This window comes from Pelobates fuscus, chromosome 1 (assembly GCF_036172605.1).
Source record: "Pelobates fuscus isolate aPelFus1 chromosome 1, aPelFus1.pri, whole genome shotgun sequence".
Lineage (NCBI taxonomy): Eukaryota > Metazoa > Chordata > Amphibia > Anura > Pelobatidae > Pelobates > Pelobates fuscus.
Window position 1 is genome coordinate 93,473,921 of NC_086317.1, and position 21,798 is coordinate 93,495,718.

The following is a 21,798-nucleotide window of genomic DNA, read 5'->3' on the forward strand; positions in this document are numbered from 1 at the left end:
ATCTATTTGTGACATGAGCAATAACCGCTTCAATAATTATTGCAAAGTATGAACCTATTACAGAGCACCTTTGAATCATCCACCTTTATATAAATTGCTGATTACAATACTCTACAGAACAGATCTGACATTGCTGGAAAAATATGTAATGAAATATTTGTATTTTAGGCTTTGTCCAAGTTACCCTCAAAAGCTCCTCGTTCCAGTATGGATCAGTGACAAGGAACTAGAGAATGTTGCTTCTTTCAGATCATGGAAGCGGATTCCAGTTGTGGTGTACAGGTAATAGAAAAGGATTTATGCATGTATTTTTCTATGGCACAAGCATTTCATTTAAATGCATGTCTGTTCAAAATATCCATACAAACTCTTTGCAAGGCTTTTAGCAGTGAATTGGATTTTTACAGTGACTTGCCATACTCCTGTTTTATGTTATAATCTATATTCAAATGCACAGTATGGTGGTGTTCTTCTAGTAACTCACTTTAGGAACAACAAAATTCACAGCAATCTTAGGCCTCTATTTAATATTGTTACATATGAGTACTGCGTTACTCTTGTGAAAAACGAAGCAAGGTTAACTAATAAATGATTCATGAAGCTTAACAGCCTGAGGCAATGGCCAAAATAAAGAGTATTTTTCAGATATGTTGTTTAGGATCCCGTGAGGACCTAGGTTCAAATATTGAGTATTGTAGACCCCAGGAAAGTGTAATGGCTTAAATAGTTAAATGGATTCTTACCAGGATTTCGGCAAATCATTTGTACTGCAGATAGTCATCCAAGATGCCAGTAGTAAAGGAGTACAGATTAAAGCGGCACTGTCATGGCCGAATCCCGTTTTGTTTTTTTTTAACCCCCCTCCCGCCTCCACTACATCTAACTGACCCCCTAGTCACCCCCAAATGCCCCTAAGCCCCCCATATTACCTATTTTTTATTCTTTATTTTCTGCCCCGATCTATATTCAGGGCGCCGCCTTCTTTGTGTGGTTAGGTGAAATCCCTGTGGGACATGTCAACTGCCCACACTAGACAGACTGTGAGATTCCCGCACATGCCCAGTGAAACACTTGGACATGCGAACGGGAATTTCATCTATTCATTCATTCGTCAGTCAGACAGAATGAATAGAAATGTCAGACGAACATTAAGGGGGGGGACCTACTGTCCTCCCCCCCCCCCCCCCCCAGCCCCCACCCATGAACAGTGGGTGGGGGCCCTAAAAAACAATAAGGGGGGGACCTACTGTCCTCCCCCCCCTGGCCCCCACCCCTGAGCGGTGGGTGGGGGCCCTATATAAAAATGGTGGGGGGGGGGACCTACTGTCCTCCCCCCGGCCCCCACCCCTGAGCAGTGGGTTGGGGCCCTAAAAAACACGAAGGGGGGGACCTACTGTCCGCCTCCCCCTGGCCCCCACCCCTGAGCGGTGGGTGGGGGCCCTAAAAAAAACAATAAGGGGGGGATCTACTGTCCCCCCCTTCGGCCCCCACCCCTGAATAAAAATCCCCCCCAATCAAGGTGACTAGGGGTCCCAAGCCCCTAGTCACCCCCACCCAAATAAAACTATCCCCTACCTACCCCTCTCACCCTGAAAATAGTGAGGGGGGAATAAAACTAACCTGTAAACAAAAATTAAACTTACCATTTGACGTCTTCTTTTTTTCTAAAATCTTCATTTTTCAGCCCCAAAAAAGGCCAAATAAAAAGCCATCATACCCGTCGAAATAGGGACAGTAGATCCCCCCCCCATATTGTTTTTTAGGGCCCCACCCACCGCTCGGGGGGAGGACAGTAGGTCTCCCCCCCCCCCCCACCATTCTTATATAGGGCCCCCACCCACCACTCAGGGGTGGGGGTTGGGGTGGAGGACAGTAGTCCCCCCCCCCCTTATCCTTATTTAGGGCCCCCACCCGCCACGCAGGGGTGGTGACGGGGGGGTGGACAATAGGTCCCCACCCACCGCGCAGGGGTGGGGGTGGGGGTGGGGGTCGGGGAGGACAGTAGCCCCCCCCCTCATTGTCATTTAGGGCCCCCCTCCCGTCGCCCATGGGTGGGGGCCGGGGGGGGAGGACAATAGGTCCCCCCCACCTAATTGTTATTTAGGGGGCCCCCACCGCCTGCGCAGGAGGGGGGGAGGCGGTTAGTAGTTGTTTTTTTTTTTTTTTTTTTTTTAAACAGTGAGCAGCCACACTGCTTACTAGACATGCCCCTACTCGCAGTATACTTAGTATTAGTAAATTCGGCTGAAAGACCAATTTAGGTCTTTCAGCATTTTAGTAGATAGCTCCCTGATACCGTGGGAATTAAGATGCAGCCACAGCACGAATAGGATCGAAGTTTCATTCATTCGAATGAAATTGCGATCCGAACAAAGTCCCGAATTGCATCCTAACATGAATGGAGAAACACTTCTCATTCTGTTAGGATGCAATTCGGCAGTTTTGCCAGCGCTCTGTCTAAGTGACAGGACGTTCGGCAATACTGACAGGAAGCATTGTGGGAACTGGGAGGAAAGCTAGGGATCATGGGAAAATTGCTCTGACCAGCGGAAATGAAGCACACTTTGATCCTCCACTGGACAGAGCTGGTCAAGCTGAGGAAACCTTCATAAGGCAAAGAGTCCCTACCTTGTCTTATGATTTTAAAGAAAACTAAAGAAGACAGGAAGAAAAGAAGAACAGATCCTGAAATAGGGGAAGAAGAGGAAGAGATTGAGGAAAGGTAAGTTCGGCATGACAGTGCCACTTTAAATAAAATACTTCAGAATGCTTGCAGATCAGCAGTAACATCCCCAACCCAATTGATAAAGCAGTGTCTGTTAGGTACATATCTTACTATACTTGTTTTATGGATGTTTTTTTTTTTTAGACATGCACGGACAGGCGCAGTGATTGCACGTTGCAGCCAACCAGAGATTAGCTGGTGGGGTTGGCGCAATGCAGATGACGAATACCTAGTTACTTCCATTGCCATGGCCTGTGCACATAATCCAGGAGTACGAGTAACTAACGGAAACGTCACTAACAAAGGCACCAACGAGGCAAATGAAAATGCAGACACCGACTTTGGTAAGGGATGTATGTTTGCTCACTGAAAGCATAAATCTGAACGATCAAGAGCTGCTTTCTTCAATCTGAGTACTTTTTGTGTTCTATTATGAAGCTTTCTTCTACTACCTGTTTTTATATGCTCTTTTGAAATCTTTATATCTGTTTCCTTAATTCGGTACTAGAGAACGTGATCCTAGACTTTTTCCAGACACCATGAAACATTAAAAATTAAGTGTGTGTGTTTTCAGAGAGATCTAGCAATATAGGACTTTAAAAAAAGTCCTTCTTTATTTCATAGCTATAAAAAGAAGCCAAAGTCCATGTTTCATTTCTACAAAGAGAACTTTCTCCAGGACAGCTAAAATACATTACATGTAAGAGCAGCAATTTAAACACAGACATAAATTTACTTACCGCCCAGTAGCAGCTAACACCTCAGTTCTCAGATTCATGCACGCATGCAGTTCCTCCCACTTCTGTGAACATGCGTGGCCACCCGGAGCGTAAACATGGAAACCATACAACAGATGGAACCCCGTCCTTTCATGTTTCCAAGGCAACAGAAGTGTTTGCACTTGTGGCTCGTGTTCCTATGAAAAATATGAACAGTACTCTTGTAAAGAATTCCTAACTGCCGAAATTAACGGCAAAAGGATTAATACAATTAAGCACCACAAATAAGAATTTCTGAAAAGAAACAGATGCACTGTTTACACATTGAACAGGGAAAACGGGATATGGGCCATTACAGAGTGAACCTATACCATTGCACATCAGACTGATCACATGCATAATGGCTATCCAGAACCAAAATGCCAGCATCTATCTGCACGACAGATACAGCAACCCCAGACGATCGTTTTGGCCCTCTTTGGGCTTGGTCTACAATGCGTAGCTGTTACCTTGGCGATTAACTTGGGGAGAGCCAATTTCATGCATTGCACACTAGAATTGTGAGGCAGTAATGTGTTTATTTCTTTACCCACTCTCTGGGTAAAATTGCAAGGTAAAAGTGACATTGAATCCAAGTAGCAATACTCACACAGGGTATCAATTGGAATGAGATTTTCTTGTGCATACTTATTTTATTTTAGGAGAGTTTGACTAAAGCAATTAGGAACAAGATTTGTTGTTTTGTTTCGCTGCAACAACAGTGTGGAAAAACTCTTTGAGAGCTACAGGACTCTTAAGACAAACACTATGTTTATTGTGATCTACACTTCAAACTGGAATCCATTAGAAATGCTCTTTATCTGATAATCTGTTTACCCATCCTTTTCTGTTTACTGTCTACTGTGACAAAAACCTACCATTATTATAATAATAATAATAATAACTATTATTATATATATATATATGTGCAGAAAAACATAATATAACGTATATGCATTTTTTATACCCATCACAGATTCATCACTGACCGCTTGTCCTGGGATTGATGGTGGAGGTCCTCCGCAGAAGCTCTTAATACTGGATGCCAGATCTTACACTGCCGCCGTTGCAAACAGAGCCAAAGGAGGAGGCTGCGAGTGTGAAGGTGTTTATTTAAGATAAGGAGATCAATGTTTAGATTAGCATATCCTGAATAATGCATTGAGATTTAAAATATATGGCTAAGGGGGGCGGAGTCTAGCAGCCGCGCTGACCGGTCGCACATCGCGTGTGCTCCGAGCCAAACAGCCAAAAACAAAGGAAAATAAACTAAAATAATACGTTCCCTGAAGCCTCAGGGACAGGGGACTGCCACGGCGGTAACACCCTACGGATCAAGCGACCGAGATCGGCGGCACCTCCTCTGGGATTGACCGGAGGCCCACAAGAGGCAAGCACAGACAGCACAGGGGAGACGGCTGATCCCTTGGTTGACCAGAGCACCCTCATCCCACGGTCTCCCACACTCTCCTCTCCCTCCCCCCCCTGCCAGTGAGGGATATCACGGCAAACACAGTCAGTGGAGCACACCCTGAGAAGAGACGCTGCTTCACCAACACAACCAAAAGGGCGGATGCCACGTGTAACTCCGAGCCCAACTCCGAGCAGCTATCTCTGGCTGAACGGCTAGACGCCCTGTTCGCGGACTTCTGGGCCAGGCTCTCATACAACAAGGGCACAAAGGAGGAAGACCCACCTGCAATACCCACACAAGACAACACTCGGCAACCTGCAGTCTCCAACCAGAGCCCTAACTTGCAACGCATAGTGGGTAGTAGGAGGAGGACGGCCCGACAGAAACTAAAACACCGACACACTAGACCAGTGAACCGCTGTCCGCCCCTCAAGCAGCAGCCCAGCACTGGACTAACCCCCCCATACCTCCCTCCCCTGTGGGAGACAACCACCCACCCAACACGAAGACAACATACCATGGGACCCCAGGCTTTTAAAGCACATAGCAAGGAAACTGCCGTAACAGGCGCTCAGGAAAGCGGTGAGAACGGGGAATGGGGGGGCGCTGAAACCAGAAGCCTGGGCCGGAGAGGCAGCGTACAGGGGACCTGGTACGCAAGACACTCCCTAAGCAGGCATCGTTGCTTGGCGGGAATAGGCTGAGCACCATCCCAGCAGTAAGATCTGGACTCTAAACTCCTTCCAGAACCCAGGCCTGCTTGGACTGGACATTTTCCGCAAAGGTTACCCATACTCAATGCTTGCCTTAGGCGACAATCAGGGGATTACCCCAGATCTTGCCTACGTTCTGATTCTACTGCATACTTTTACCATGCTACAATGTTTGCATGTATTACAAGCAGCATTTGGCTTTAAGCACTGTACAATGTATAGCCCGAGACAATATCGAGGGTTGAAAGCATAGATGTGTAATATTTAACCTGTTTGACTCTAACCCAGTTATATAAGCATGTTTTACAATCTACAATATATCTAAATACAGGCCTATAAACTTGCATGCATAGAATAGAAACTCCCTCTCATAATCTCCTTTAGACGTGTCCTGCATAGCCTGCACTTCATATCACAATGTCTCCCATTCATGTACTTAGCACGTTACTGACTTAAAGCGGCACTGTCATGCCGAATTCCGTTTTTTTTTTTAACCCCCCTCCCGCCTCAACTACATCCAATCGACCCCCTAGTCACCCCCAAATGCCCCTATGCCCCCCACATTACCTATTTTTTATTCTTTATTTTCTGCCCCGATCTATATTCAGGGCGCCGCCATCTTTGTGTGGGTAGGTGAAGTCCCTGTGGGACACGTCATCTACCCACACTAGATAGCCCTGAGATTCCCGCACATGCCCAGTGAAACACCTGGACATGCGAACGGGAATTTCACCTATTCATTCATTCATCAGACAGACGAATGAATGAATAGAAAAAAATCAGACGAACAAACTAACACTGTGTATCAGTGTTCGTTTGTTTGTTCGGTTTATTACAAGGAGGGAGCTACCGGCGTGCAGCTCCCTCCTTGCAATATGTAAAGACAGAAGCGGCAGGGAGCAGTGCTCCCCACCACTTCATAAGCCCCCCAGGTCCCCTCCTCACTCTATGGGGGTCAATATGACCCCCATAATAGCACAAGGGAGATTAAAATCTCCCCAATGCCCCTACTCGCTATACCGCGAGTAGGGGCATGTCCACTAAACAGTGAGCAGCCTGTGGCTGCTCACTGTAAAAAAAAAAAAAAAAAAAAAAGGTAATAAGGGGGGGACGGGGGACCTACTGTCCTCCCCCGCCGGCCCCCACCCCTGGACGGCGGGTGGGGGCCATAATGGGAATGAGGGGGGACCTACTGTCCTCCCCTCAGGCCCCCACCCCTGGGCGGGGCGGGTGGGGGCCATAATGGGAATGAGGGGGGACCTACTGTCCTCCCCTCAGGCCCCCACCCCTGGGCGGCGGGTGGGGGCCATAATAGTAATAAGGGGGGGGGGACCTACTGTCCTCCACCCCCCGGCCCCCACCCCTGGGCGGCGGGTGTGGGCCATAATATTAATAGGTGGGGGGGGGACCTACTTTCCTCCCCTCAGGCCCCCACCCCTGGGCGGCGGGTGGGGGCCATAATAGTAATAAGGGGGGGGGGACCTACTGTCCTCCCCCCCCGGCCCCCACCCCTGCGCGGCGGGTGGGGGCCATAATAGTAGTAGGGGGGGGGGGACCTACTGTCCTCCCCCCCCGGCCCCCACCCCTGGGCGGCGGGTGGGGGCCATAATAGTAATAAGGGGGGGGAACCTACTGTCCTCCAGCCCCCGGCCCCCACCCCTGGGCGGCGGGTGGGGGCCCTAATGGTAAAAGGGGGGGGGACCTACTGTCCTCCCCCCCGGCCCCCACCCCTGGGCGGCGGGTGGGGGCCATGACGATAATGGGGGGGGACCTACTGTCCTCCCCCCGCCCCCACCCCTGGGCGGCGGGTGGGGGCACTAAGTAAATTCCCCCCCCCCCATCAAGGTGACTAGGGGTGCCCAAGCCCCTAGTCACCCACCCCCCACCCAAATAAAAAATGCCCCTACCTACCCCCCTCACCCTAAAAAATAGTGAGGGGGGAATAAAATTGCTAACCTGTAAAGTAAAATTAAACTTACCATTCGACGTCTTCTTTTTTCTAAAATCTTCATTTTCAGCCCCAAAAAAGGCCAAATAAAAAACCATCATAGCCGTCGAACTAAAAATAAAATAAAAAAACCCGAGCGCAAAAAAAACCCGACGAAAAAGAAAAAACCCGAGCGCACAAAAAAATAATCCATCTTCACCCATGGAGGGCTCCGCGCAGACTGAGCTCCGCAGGGCGGGGCAAGGCTTATAAAGCCTTGCCCCGCCCTGCAATTAGCCTAAGAACACTCTGATTGGTGGGTTTAAGCCAATCAGAGTGCTCTTTGTCATTTTACAAGCGTGGGAAAGTTCTTTGGAATTTTCCCACGCTTGTAAAATGACACAGAGCACTGTGATTGGATGGATTTCAAGCCATCCAATCACAGTGCTCTGTGTCATTTTACAAGCGTGGGAAAGTTCTTTGGAATTTACCCACGCTTGTAAAATGACACAGAGCACTGTGATTGGATGGATTTCAAGCCATCCAATCACAGTGCTCTGTGTCATTTTACAAGCGTGGGAAAGTTCTTTGGAATTTTCCCACGCTTGTAAAATGACACAGAGCACTGTGATTGGATGGATTTCAAGCCATCCAATCACAGTGCTCTGTGTCATTTTACAAGTGTGGGAAAATTCCAAAGAACTTTCCCACGCTTGTAAAATGACACAGAGCACTGTGATTGGATGGATTTCAAGCCATCCAATCACAGTGCTCTGTGTCATTTTACAAGTGTGGGAAAATTCCAAAGAACTTTCCCACGCTTGTAAAATGACACAGAGCACTGTGATTGGATGGATTTCAAGCCATCCAATCACAGTGCTCTGTGTCATTTTACAAGCGTGGGAAAATTCCAAAGAACTTTCCCACGCTTGTAAAATTACGAAGAGCACTCTGATTGGCTTAAACCCACCAATCAGAGTGTTCTTAGGCTAATTGCAGGGCGGGGCAAGGCTTTATAAGCCTTGCCCCGCCCTGCGGAGCTCAGTCTGCGCGGAGCCCTCCATGGGTGAAGATGGATTATTTTTATGTGCGCTCGGGTTTTTTCTTTTTCGTCTGGTTTTTTTTTTTTGCGCTCGGGTTTTTTATTTTATTTTTAGTTCGACGGCTATGATGGTTTTTTATTTGGCCTTTTTTGGGGCTGAAAAATGAAGATTTTAGAAAAAAGAAGACGTCGAATGGTAAGTTTAATTTTACTTTACAGGTTAGCAATTTTATTCCCCCCTCACTATTTTTTAGGGTGAGGGGGGTAGGTAGGGGCATTTTTTATTTGGGTGGGGGGTGGGTGACTAGGGGCTTGGGCACCCCTAGTCACCTTGATGGGGTGGGGGGGGGGGAATTTACTTAGTGCCCCCACCCGCCGCCCAGGGGTGGGGGCGGGGGGAGGACAGTAGGTCCCCCCCATTATCGTTATGGCCCCCACCCGCCGCCCAGGGGTGGGGGCCGGGGGGGAGGACAGTAGGTCCCCCCCCCCCTTTTACCATTAGGGCCCCCACCCGCCGCCCAGGGGTGGGGGCCGGGGGCTGGAGGACAGTAGGTCCCCCCCCTTATTACTAGTCACCTTGATGGGGGGGGGGGGATTTTACTTAGTGCCCCCACCCGCCGCCCAGGGGTGGGGGCCGGGGGGGGGCAGTAGCCCCCCCCTCCTTATTACTATGATGGCCCCCACCCGCCACCCAGGGGTGGGGGCCGGGGGGGGAGGACAGTAGGTCCCCCCCCCCCTCTTATTACCATTATGGTCCCCACCCGCCGGCCAGGGGTGGGGGCCGGGGGGGAGGACAGTAGGTCCCCCCCCTACTACTATTATGGCCCCCACCCGCCGCCCAGGGGTGGGGGCCGGGGGGGTAGGACAGTAGGTCCCCCCCCCCCCTACTACTGTTATGGCCTCCACCTGACCCCCAGGGGTGGGGGCCGGGGGGGGGGAGGACAGTAGGTCCCCCCCCCCTCTTATTACCATTATGGCCCCCACCCGCCGGCCAGGGGTGGGGGCCGGGGGGGAGGACAGTAGGTGTCCCCCCCCCTACTACTGTTATGGCCTCCACCCGACCCCCAGGGGTGGGGGCCGGGGGTGGGAGGACAGTAGGTCCCCCCCCCCCCCTCTTATTACCATTATGGCCCCCACCCGCCGGCCAGGGGTGGGGGCCGGGGGGAGGACAGTAGGTCCCCCCCCCTACTACTATTATGGCCCCCACCCGCCGCCCAGGGGTGGGGGCCGGGGGGGGAGGACAGTAGGTCCCCCCCTCTTATTACCATTATGGCCCCCACCCGCCGCCCAGGGGTGGGGGCCGGGGGGGAGGGGAGGACAGTAGGTGTCCCCCCCCCCCTCATTATCTTTATGGCCCCCACCCACCGCTCAGGGGTGGGGGCCGGGGTGGGGGACAATAGGTCTCCCTCCCTTATTTTACTTTACAGCCCCCACTACTTCGCCTGGAACCAAGCTTGCATGTTATATAAAAATTGTGCAGTTGTAACTTATGTATATCCCAGAACCGCCGGTACCTGCTGTCGTGGCAGTAACGGCATGTTTGTAATTTCTATGCACACCAAAATAAAGAATTTAAAAAAAAAATATATGGCTAAATTATACTGGTAGCAAAATTAAGGCAATTCTTTTTTTTTTTATTCTTTTTTTTTGGAGTGCATGAAAGTATAACGAGGGCTCGTCATGCCCCAACAGCATTGACAAGTATATAATCAGACATTTGTTAACAATTGGTCAGCATGAGGAAAGATCAGCACAATTTTTATGTAGTATAGACAGATTTATAGACAGCGGTCCTGTCTAAGCGATCTATGCATAACATGCTTGTTGGCAGGAACTTTAATAGAAATGCTTGAGAATTACTAAAATGAGAAAGTTAGTAAAATAATGAAAAAAAAAAATCAAACAGGCTTATATCTAAACAGGTTAGGTACACAAAATGCTATGATGCTATGATGCTCGGTAAGTTAAGCTAGTGAATCTACACTATGCGAGCATGTTGTGTCATGTTTTTAGGCTTCCAAGATATGAGACTAGTCGATTAAGAGGTATTGATTAAGCATCTCGATCAGCTTCACAGCTAGCTTTGTGCTTATTTGTTTGCGAGGTTGTGCTTCGCCGGTTGATGGTCGCTGGGACCGGTGAGTGTGAGGTGGGTCGGGTCCCGCTCAGTGGCTTAAAGTCGTGAGTGTCGTCGTGCGAGGAACCCGGCGCTGTTTCCTGCCTTTGTGAGCTGCGACTCCGTTTCAATCTGGAGGGTGATCTGGAGGTGCTAGGAGGATTCCAGTGCATTTCGCGCCGGATAGCCGGGCGGATCCACGCCGCCACCTCCCTCATTGCCTGCTTGTAGGATTGTCTCCGTCTTTTGAGCCTTACCCACAGGTACATACGTAGCCGGTCGAGAAAGTCCAGCGTATGCTTGGGTGGTTTAATAGGTGTGTGCTTGGTCATCGGCTTCGTCCGTGCCGCCATTTTGGGTGGGCCTTGTAAGTCCTGTATACTTGAAGGTTTTGCCGCTTGGTCGGGAATGTAGGTGGGGGTGATCGTCCCCAGTGAGGACTGGGATGACCCCCGCCGGTCCGGGGGGGGAGGGGCAGCAGGGCTGAAGTGGGCTTCTGCTTATGAGTATGAGTACGTTGGCCGTTTCTCTCGGGTCCCGCTCGGGTGTAGGTCGCATGTTCGGTTTGAGTGTTTCTGCGGCGCACAGGTGCCGTACTGGTACCGTTGTGTTTGCAGTGTTGTTCTGCGTCTGTTCCCAGGTACCGCTTGCCACGAACATCGTTAGTTTCATCAGTAGTTACACACTTTTACCCTTTGTAGCAGGAGCTCTCAAAATGTGCGTCCGGCCATCTTAGCTGTCAGGCCCCGCCCCCCAAAATTAAGACTATTCTTAAAGCTACCAAAATCTTTTTGTAAAGATAATCATAAAATCATAATTTGAGAAATAACAATGATTAAGTATCCAATAAAATTCACAGTAATCTAAATATTTTTTTAAATTACATTTTCTATACAGCTAGTTTGTTTTAAAACAAAACAGAAAAAAAAGAAAAGGAATTGTTAGAATTGATAGTTATATTGAAGATATACCATTTATGAATGATATGACGATGTTCAGGTGACATTTCAAAATTCTTTTCTGTCTGCATATAGAAAAAAACAAGTTAAAAATGTAACCTTAAAGATAGTTGAGCGAGTAAGGCTTTTTTGGCCTCTATATCATAAACCAGTCATTGCTCATACTGATTGGTATGGCTGTGTGTGCAATGGGCAGTGATGGGCTCAAAGTGCACATATGATACTCCAAGCCTTACACTGCCCCTTCGCTGCTTGGCTTAACATGGAAGTGTTTGCCAGGGCAAAAATGGCAGGAAGGCTCCTTGGGTGGCCATTGGCCCTACTTTCACTGTCAAACAATAAGTAAACTGTGTAATAGTGTTACAAGGGATAGCACCAGGGCACTCCAGCTATATTGATAAAGTCGTAATGATGCCCCTATTGTCTCTTTAATTACAAACATTAATGGTTAATGAAAAAACCTAAAACATACTTAAAACTTTTTTTTTTTCTTTTATTAAATCACTTGAAGAATAATGTCCCTAGTGGATATGGAAAAACATATTTTCTGCAACTTTTAGGCACATAATCCTGAACACCATGGTTTGAAGTTGACATAGAAAAATATTAGAGTAGCTCTCTGCTTACATAATTCTCATAATAAAACTGATTCTGGATTTATGCACATTTCGTTATTTTTAATATGAAAATTGTCACTATTTATTGCAGAATATTATCCGAACTGTGAAGTGTTTTTTATGGGAATGGCAAATATCCACTCAATCAGGAATAGCTTTCAGTACCTCCGAGCTGTGTGCAACCAAGTGCCTGATCCTGGAAAGTAAGATTATACACATTTACATTGTTACCTTTTATTTCGTGTCAATTATCCACTCAGGCACATCAAATGCCCATTTCCATTATGGGAAGATCGCTGCTGCTGGTTTTGAGTGGAAAATAGGTGCCCACGTCAAAAGCAATTTTTCATTAACATTACGCTTACAGTAATGACTTTTGAATTTACAAATAAACTATTGCAAGGCACATTTAATAATATTAAAGCAAAATAATGTTTTGATATTTGAGATTGTTTTACCCTCCTTAGAATTTGAGAATTTATGATTTTTTTTTTCCATTACTGTACATATGTTATGGAAATGTTTATACATAATTTCACTCTTACATTTTGTCCCCTAAAAAATGAAAGATCACCATACACTGATAAATATCCCTCCATAGTATTTTCATCAGGGTGACCTATATCAAACTGTTCTGTTCCAAAAAGTGTTGAAAATATGTAGGAGGGGAGGAGTCACCAATGGAATGTGCCTCCTGGTTCAACTGGTTTCCATGGTGACTGCCCCAAGTTTAGTACTTTAGAATACTTCATAGAACCGAAACACTTTGCTAAGCTCCCCTTGTATTGTTTCTTCAATATATGTTTATGCAGCAGACCATCTGTCATGGGCTGCTATTGTTCTACATGAGCTGTGTGATATCAGTCTAGAGCACGGGTAGGCAACTTTTTAGCAGGACTGTGCCGATATAGGTTTGTGATGTCCCGTAGCGTGCCGATCCTATTTTTTTTAAATTGAGGCATGTATGCTGCCGTATTCTGCTTGTCTTATTTTTACTGTAATTGCTTTGTATCGTTGTATTTGTAATGAGCTATTATATTGTATATGTTCATTAGTAGTTTATGGTATCATGTGTGATACACATGAATGTGGGCTGTGTATGAGGGCTGCTTGTGGAATTGTGTGTGTGGATGGATATGTCACATTGTGTGTTTGGTAGTGTGTGTTAGCTGTTTGGGGTTTTGCATGTGAGAGGCTGCATGTGGGATTGTGTGCATGTATGTGGATTGTTAGTGGTGTTGCGTTTGTGGGGATTATGTGTATGTTTGTGTGTGGGCTGTTCGTATTATTTGTATGAAGGGAGGCTTATTCTGCAGGTCTGTGTATATCTAGCAGTGTGGGTGGCATCCCTGGGTTCCAGTGGGGACCAGGCTGGCCAAGTACAGGTCAAGGACAGGAGCTGCAACAGCAGCTGCAGGCTGCTCTACTACAGTGTGGATTCCCATTCATAAGTGCTGGGAGGAACTGATCTGAGATCACTTCCTCTACGTTCTGCAATGCATAAATTGAGGATTTTCCTTCACCACCTTTTCGTATTAGCAGATATCTGAAGTTTCACTGACTCCTGATAGGCCAGAGTGTGTTTGGCTCTAGCAGCCTTGAGTGCCGTGGAAAGACACCTTGAGTGCCGTGCATGGCACTAGTGCCGTAGGTTGCCTACCCCTGGTCTAGAGTCATTAATACAAGAGAGCAGACTAGATACACGTGAAGAGCTTTATTGCCAGTAATTACTGTACTTGGCAATGCATTTCAAGATGACCTGAAACACACTCAACGAATTTGAGATTTTTATTTTAAAAACCTTGGCCTGAACAATTTCCATTTCCATCAACTAACATCGTAATCATGGTCTTTCTTCCTCAAGATGCCACTTACCAGTCAGGTGGTGAAACCCTTTATATATTTTCTAGCTGGCTCTCTGCACTGGAAAGCACGAAGTGGCTGCAGCACCTTTCTGTGATGTTAAAGGCAGCCACTATTGTGGCCAATGCTGTGGATAGAGAAGGACGGCCTGTGTTGGTCCACTGCTCGGATGGCTGGGATAGAACACCACAAATTGTATCCTTAGCAAAGATTCTGTTGGACCCATATTATCGAACCTTAGAGGTATGTAGCTTCAATGTTTCATCATATTTTATACTTTTTTTTTTTTTAAATCTGAGAGGTAAGGTTTTGATATTTCTCTCATAGGGTTTCCAGGTGTTGGTTGAAACGGACTGGCTAGACTACGGCCATAAGTTTGGAGATCGCTGTGGTCATCACGAAAATGTGGAGGATCAAAATGAGCAATGCCCTGTTTTCTTACAGTGGCTCGACTGTGTCCATCAACTGCTGCATCAGTTTCCATGCCTCTTTGAATTCAATCACTCCTTTCTGGTAAAGCATTTAACATTTTCAGTCAAAAGTTGTATAATGAATCAATAATTCATCATAACAATTGTAGTGATTGTAGCTGCAGGTTGCACACCAACTGGTCTATGTGTAGAATTTAGCAAACGTTTTGGTAATATGTTTTTTTTATATTTACTGTGGCTTTTAAATGTTGGTTATGGATTATTATTTTGGAAGAAATTTGTTAGACTTGTGACAGCACAATTTGTTTTCACATAGGTGAAGTTAGTTCAACACACATACTCCTGCCTCTACGGGACTTTTTTGGCCAATAGCCCCAGTGAGAGAGAGATGCGCAACATCTACAAACGTACCTGCTCAGTGTGGTCTCTTCTGCGAACCGGCAACAAAAATTTCCACAACTTGCTGTATATGCCAACCAATGAGCTTGTGAGTATATATTTAATACAATCATTTCAACATCATTAGAGATTACAAAGGTAAAAAAAACACAGAGTACTGTAACCTTAAAGTGACATTTTGTCATAATAGTTCCTCCCATCTCCATAAACACTGCTGCTTATTTAGGTTGTTATGGGGAAGGAGTATCCAGATGCCCAGGGCCGCATTAGGCTTTTAGGTGCCCTGTTGAAAAATCTTCACAGCACCCTTCACTGGCCTCCCTCCCCCTTATCCAATATTTCAGGTTAATATGTGTGTGTGTGTATATGTGTGTATATGTATATGTGTGTATATATATATATATATATATATATATACACACACACACGCATAAATATTTCAGCAAAGAAAAGTTGGCACTCACAGGTCTTGTTTAGTGAAACAAATTTAGCAAATTTATTTGTGTAGCATCAACGTTTCGGATCTGTTCTCGATCCTTTCTCAAGGTGGTAGAGCACCCAAGAATGAGGAATAAACATACCACCCAGGAGGGGTGAGAAAATCTATTTTTATTTTTAATTTATTTATATATATATATATATATATATATATATATATATATATATATATGTGTGTCTGTGTATATATTACTCTCACAAATCACATTAAACTGTACTGGTTATGGTACACACAGCATCTTGTTAAAGCATAAAATACGGATATGTATGGATTTTGAGAAAAACTTAATTTAAAAGGCCACTCCAACATTAGGAATACAAATGTATTTCCAATACAATAGTTTTATACAAGCTATTTATATTATCGTGCCCTCTTAAGTTGAAAAATAGCTCCTGTGTCCCTGCAGCCCCCTTCCTCCACTGGCTGCCTTTAGAGCGTTTAGGTAGGCTGGTATGTATGCTCATCAATTGCGTAGCTGTGCCAATCACCATCTTCTTATAGAGACTTAATGCATCTCTGTTGGGAGCATTCAACATCTCCATACAGAGTATGTACACGCCAAGCATTGGTAATGCAATCTACTGCAACCAGAAAGCCTCTTTATTGGTGGCATTAGACCGCAATGTCAACACTGCTTTATCTCAGAAAAAGCAGTGTTTACAAGGTCAATCTCCTTGTTCCAAAACCACTACAATAAACTGTAGTCACTCAGGTGCCTAGCGTGCCCCTTTAATATAATCAAAACCCCACAACTTTGCTTGTGGAAGAGACCCTATGTTGCGCAACACAAGTGACTGACACGCATGTGCTGCATTTGATGGTGTATTGTCTCTGGTGTTCCGCATTCAAGTGGGCTTAAAAACCTCCTCATACTTCTAACCCACAGATCTGCATCGGGGGGGGGGGGACGGGGGGGGACGGGACGGGACTGTCTGACAACCCAGTCAGTACCCATCCGACTGACCATGCGATTATATGGCCGGAATGGCTGTCTCAAGCTCTGCCTGCTGTGGGACTTCCTGGGTTGTCAGGTAGTCCCCCAAATTGCAAATTAATATAAAATAAATCATTCTGCATGCCCCAAAATATTATATATACATATATTTTAAGAAGTTATATTTTCATAGTTTGTGTATTTTTATATTCATATCAAAATATACTTAGAAAGAAATTACGTTACAAGGTATAACGCACGTTAGTAAGAATTATTATAGGGATAGGAGAATTTATTCAATATAGCTTATTCCCTGTGCGTCCCTAATTGCTGTGGTAGTCTGTTCTATCATAACATACCTTCAGGACCTGAAAACTGTAGAACTATGTCACTGTGTCCTTAGTTCAATTGACAACAATATACTGAATAAAGAAAATAATTTGAGCTGATTTATAACAACATAAACTCTTTATTTGGTCTAATACAACTTGCATGTAAGTTTTTCATAAAGTGTCACATAAACCTAATTTATTCATAAAATATATAACGATCGTTACTGACTTTTACTATTAATTAAACAGGTCCAATCAGCACTGACTCAGTTTAGTCTGATAGGTGAATCAAAACTTGAAATGACTCAATCACCTATCACCCTTTTTAAACCGGACGCATCAGAAAGTCCAGGTCCCCCCTGATGAGCCGAAGTGGTAAAACGCTTGTCAGGGGTTTCGACAGGCTCCAGCACACATCCACTTTATCATGAGTTATCTTGAACCATGACCTATCCTTTCTGTTATGCATCTGTGATTTGTCTGACCCTCTCTGCAATTTTCACCATCACTACAGCAGGAGCAGCTACATACCACCTTTTTTTGGATTCCCTAGTTGAATCACTGAGTGCGGGATTACTTTTATGTAGCTGTTTCTACTATTAGATGTAATGATGTTAATTTTAGGGGGGGCCTCAAAGGCACAGTAGGGATATTCGTTTTAGTACTTACCCTTTCTGTTTATTTCCCACGTTTGTGTATACACCAGCATTCTTTCTTCTTACTTCACTTCACCTCGATTCTGCAACACTGTTGCAAGTACGGTATTTTAATTTCAAACAATACCTTGTATTTGCGGACCGAATATTAGCTGGTTTATTATATGTTACAATTTCTAGTATCATATTGCCATCCCCACTCTTCTCGCATTGCTTTAGTAGAGTCTTCGATATACCATCCTTATCCTTTTACTTAGCATTCATTGATCTCCAAAAGCAGGAGATCACATAAAGCCATCTCTTCACCCTACTTCCCTCAAAGCTTTTGTAAGTCTTGTCTTTACCCATCTGTCTTGCATCCTCACCTTCAACTCTCTTTTTCACCCTCTTCAGTCTGGATTCTGCACCCTCCAATCCACAGAGATTGCTCTGACTACAGTTACAAATGATTTAATTGCAGCTAAATCCAAAGGCCACTACTCCATACTAATTCTTCTTGACCTCTCTGCTGCCTTTGACACTGTTGACCATCTCCTTCTCCTAACTCTTCAATCTCTTGGTCTCTGTGACACAGCCCTCTCATGGTTCTCCTCCAATCTCTCCCAACGCTCCTTCAGTGTCTCTTTTTCCAACAACACCTCCTCTTCTTGTCCTGTCTCAGTTGGAGTCCCTCAAGGTTCAGTTCTTGGTCCCATTTTGTTCTCTCTCTATACTGCCTCTCTTGGCAAACTCATTAATTCATTTGGATTCCACTACCACCTGTACGCTGATGACACCCAGATATACCTCTCCTCCCCTGCTGTCCTACAAAGTGTCACCAATTGCCTTTCTTCTATCTCTGATTGGATGTCCTGCCGCTTTCTGAAACTCAATCTCTCTAAAACTGAGTTTCTTATTTTTCCACCTCATAACACTGATCCTCCTTCACTCTCACTGTAGGTTAACGGTACCTGCCTCACCCCATCCTTGCAAGCTCGCTGTCTTGGTGTCATTTTTGATCCTGACCTCACCTTTGCGCCTCATGTCCAGTCTGTTGCTAAAACCTGTCGATGCCAGCTTGAAAACATTGCCCGCATACGCCCCTTTCTTACGCAAAATGCTTCCAAGAAGCTTGTTCATGCTCTAGTAATCTCTCGCATGGATTACTGTAACTCTCTCCTAATAGGTCTCCCCAGAAGCCGTACTGCCCCCCTTCAATCTGTGATGAATGCTGCTGCCCAACTGATCTTTTTCTCCTGTCTCTCCTCTCACACCTCACTCCTTTGTCGATCCTTGCACTTGCTTCCTGTACCCTGCAGGTGTCAATTTAAAAAGCTAACCCTTACTTATAAAGCTCTAACCAACTCTAGCTCCTCTTACATTTCTTCACTGATTTATAGGTATTCCCCCATGTCGGTCTCTCTGCTCTACTGGTGATCTTCTGTCTGCTGCTCGTACCCTTACTGCAAATTCACGCCTGCAAGACTTCTCACCGGTGGCTCCTTTCCTTTGGAACAGCCTGCCTACCAATGTCAGACTCTCCCCTAGTCTTCAATCCTTTAAGAAGTCCCTCAAATCCATCTTTTCAGGAATGCGTATGGCCTCCAGGAGTAACTTCTATCTCTCAAACCTTCCTCTTGCTCTCTCCACTCTCACCTCCGGTTCTGCTACTTTCCCACCATGTATATTTGCTGTCTCCCTCAATACCATTCCTATTGTGTTTTTATACCCCACCTTCTCTAGATTGTAAGCTCGTTTGAGCAGGGTCCTCAACTACCTATTGTTCCTGTTACATTTTGTTATTGTCTCGTTTGGTAAATCCCCCTCTTATTGTAAAGTGCTACGGAATAAGCTGGTGCTATATAAATACCAATAATAACAACAACATAGACCTTCTGACCTGAATAAACTGCAAGCTGATTTGGTGTGTCACTGGATAACCCATAAGCAATGAGTCACTGGACTATCTAACTAAATACAGTAACCATTATACCTTGTTTTATTGTTAATTGAGACTTTATAGTTCCACTACCCTTTGGAGGATGCCGAGTTTATTCAGAGCATCTTCTTGAATAGAGCCTTAAACTATTTAGTAGAATGTCCAAGACTATTTATGAAAGGGAAACTATAGTGCCAGGAAAACAAAGTTGTAGCTCCATATAGTGTCCCTCTTCCTAAAGTCACCTAATGACCCAGAAGTCCCTCTAGTGGCAGTCTGGTAGACAGTCACTAGATGTGGAGTTAACCGTCAAAGGTAATTATTGGTGTTTATTAAAAACTGCAGTAATTACCTTTGCAGGGTTAAGGCACCTAGGAGTATGCACCCACACCACTTCAATAAGTGTCCCTTTTATTATATTATATTGCACATTCCAATTGGATGGTTATTATTATTTATTACACTTTACATATGTAAGTTTGTGTGTGTGTTAGTGAAAAATATTTTATCTTATTTTAATAAAAGTTAAGTTTTATTTACACACCTTAATGGTGTATTGTACTGTGTACATTACTATACTCCTGGTCTATTGTTTCATTATTATGGAAATTACGTAGTGATTATCCCCCATACAGGAACAGTAGTATTTACTCAATTTGGCTCATTCTCCTCCCTTTCCTTTCCCCCACTCTTTTGATTTTTGGGGGTACTTTTATATTCGTGAGACATCGCTTAACACTAATATGTGTATTTTATTGCAGTAAACGCTAGCAGTATTATGACCGAATGAAGAAAAACTGCAATATTTACATTGCACGGTTTTAAATCCACCTCTATTGGCTGTCACATTGACAGCCATTAGAAGCGCTTTCGCTTCAGTGACCGAATAAAACTCCATAACATGACGCTAATGCATATAGGAAAGCATTGAATAAAATTATTTGCTTTGGGGAAGCTTGGATGCATGAGCTGTGCATGTGCACCAGTTCCCCACTGCTCTTCTATGAGGAGCCTTGGACTGGGACATGCCTTCTCCATGATGTTTCAGGAGGCTGGCTGGTGCCAGCGCCGAGGGAGCTTCAGCGGTGGAAAAGGGTAAACCTTTTATTTCACTCATTTTTATGGCACACTGGGAGGGCAGATCTATATAGAACGGGGGACAGGAGCATTATACCGTTAGGAATATAGGTTTGTATTCCTAACGCTACAGATTTCTTTTAACAAATGCAAGTTTATTCTGCAGAGTTTTCCATTTGGAGTCCAAACATATAAATAAAGCAGATAATGTTAAAAACATTTTTCCTTTCAGATTAGAGGCAGTGCTTATACCACAGGGATATCCAATCTGGAGGGAAAAAACAGGCAGGCAAATCTCCAAACATTTTAATCCCTCCCCTAATTACCTCCTTTCCCATAAGTAGCAGCTCCTCCTGATCATCCCCAGTTCTTTGCCTGCCTTCGGCAGGGGAGGTTAGACAGGAAGGTTCTCCAGGAAGTAGGTGAGAAGGGCTGAGGCTCTGGAGGCTCTGCTTCCTTGATGTCCGGTAAGTAGCGTTCAACACGCCGGCCGGCGTGGTCACTCAAAATTTATGTTGCCGTCTTTTGCCGTGCCAGGTGCCGGTATGACGAAGGACGCAGGCGTGCGTCGGCTGGGAGGTCCTGCGGTGGAACGCACACACAGGTTGCGTTGCGTTCCACCAGGGAGTCGCAGAGCGCTATGCACATGCGCAATGCGAACCTGGATTCAGGCGCCAAATTCGAACTGGACGTTTCCGTTTGGTTACAGGACTTATATGAGCATGTACCAGCAGCAACCTCTGTTTGCCAGGAGCTCTCAGATCGGTTGTGAAGTGTGTTTCTCACCTGCCCTCCAACACACTCTCAGGCCATTTAAGGTAAGACTGTTAAGTTTTCATTTTAAATGGTTCTTAGCCTGAATCCGTAAGGAGAAAATTTTGATTATTTTCCCCTTTCTTGTTTTCTTGTTTTCCAGTATGTCTAATCCGGAAAGTATGGATAAAGTTGCTGAGAAGGGGAAATGTGCATCTAAAACCAAGCATTTAATATGTTCTGTGTGTGGCCAACCTATGCCTGATGGTTGTAAAAAGAAACTTTGCTCAGTGTGTTCAAAAGAAGCTTCAGAGGAAGCAAAGAGAACAGAAATGTCCACTTTTCTCAGCTGGTTGCAGCAAAGTATGCAGCAAACATTTGTGGATATGCAGTCAGCTGCATTACAGTCAGTCCAGGCTTCTGTTGCCCAGGATTCTCAGATGGTAAAGCATGCTAGGAAAAGACTGAGATCTTGGGAAACATCTGATACTAGTTCGGGAACTAGTGGTTCTGAGTATGAAGATAATTCAGGCAGTGATTCCTCAGATGAGGAATTTGCTTTCCCAGATGAAGCCATTGGGAAATTGATTAAAGAAGTGCAGTGCATCTTTGATTTTGGGGTAACGGGGAAAAAGTCCAAAGTGTTTCCTTTTCACCCACAGACT

At 45.4% G+C, this 21,798-nt stretch overlaps 1 protein-coding gene across 2 annotated transcripts in view; it reads left to right on the forward strand.

The window, feature by feature from the left end:
• The window catches only part of MTMR4 (myotubularin related protein 4), an 87,602-nt gene that overhangs the window by 52,108 nt on the left and 13,696 nt on the right, over nucleotides 1–21,798 (forward strand). For both annotated transcript variants that reach the window (XM_063450068.1, XM_063450067.1), the window contains 7 exons: nucleotides 169–282; nucleotides 2,870–3,069; nucleotides 4,460–4,588; nucleotides 12,363–12,474; nucleotides 14,182–14,377; nucleotides 14,462–14,647; nucleotides 14,882–15,052. In XM_063450068.1, coding sequence (XP_063306138.1) covers nucleotides 169–282; nucleotides 2,870–3,069; nucleotides 4,460–4,588; nucleotides 12,363–12,474; nucleotides 14,182–14,377; nucleotides 14,462–14,647; nucleotides 14,882–15,052 — 1,108 coding nt within the window. The remainder of the gene's footprint in view (nucleotides 1–168; nucleotides 283–2,869; nucleotides 3,070–4,459; nucleotides 4,589–12,362; nucleotides 12,475–14,181; nucleotides 14,378–14,461; nucleotides 14,648–14,881; nucleotides 15,053–21,798) is intronic.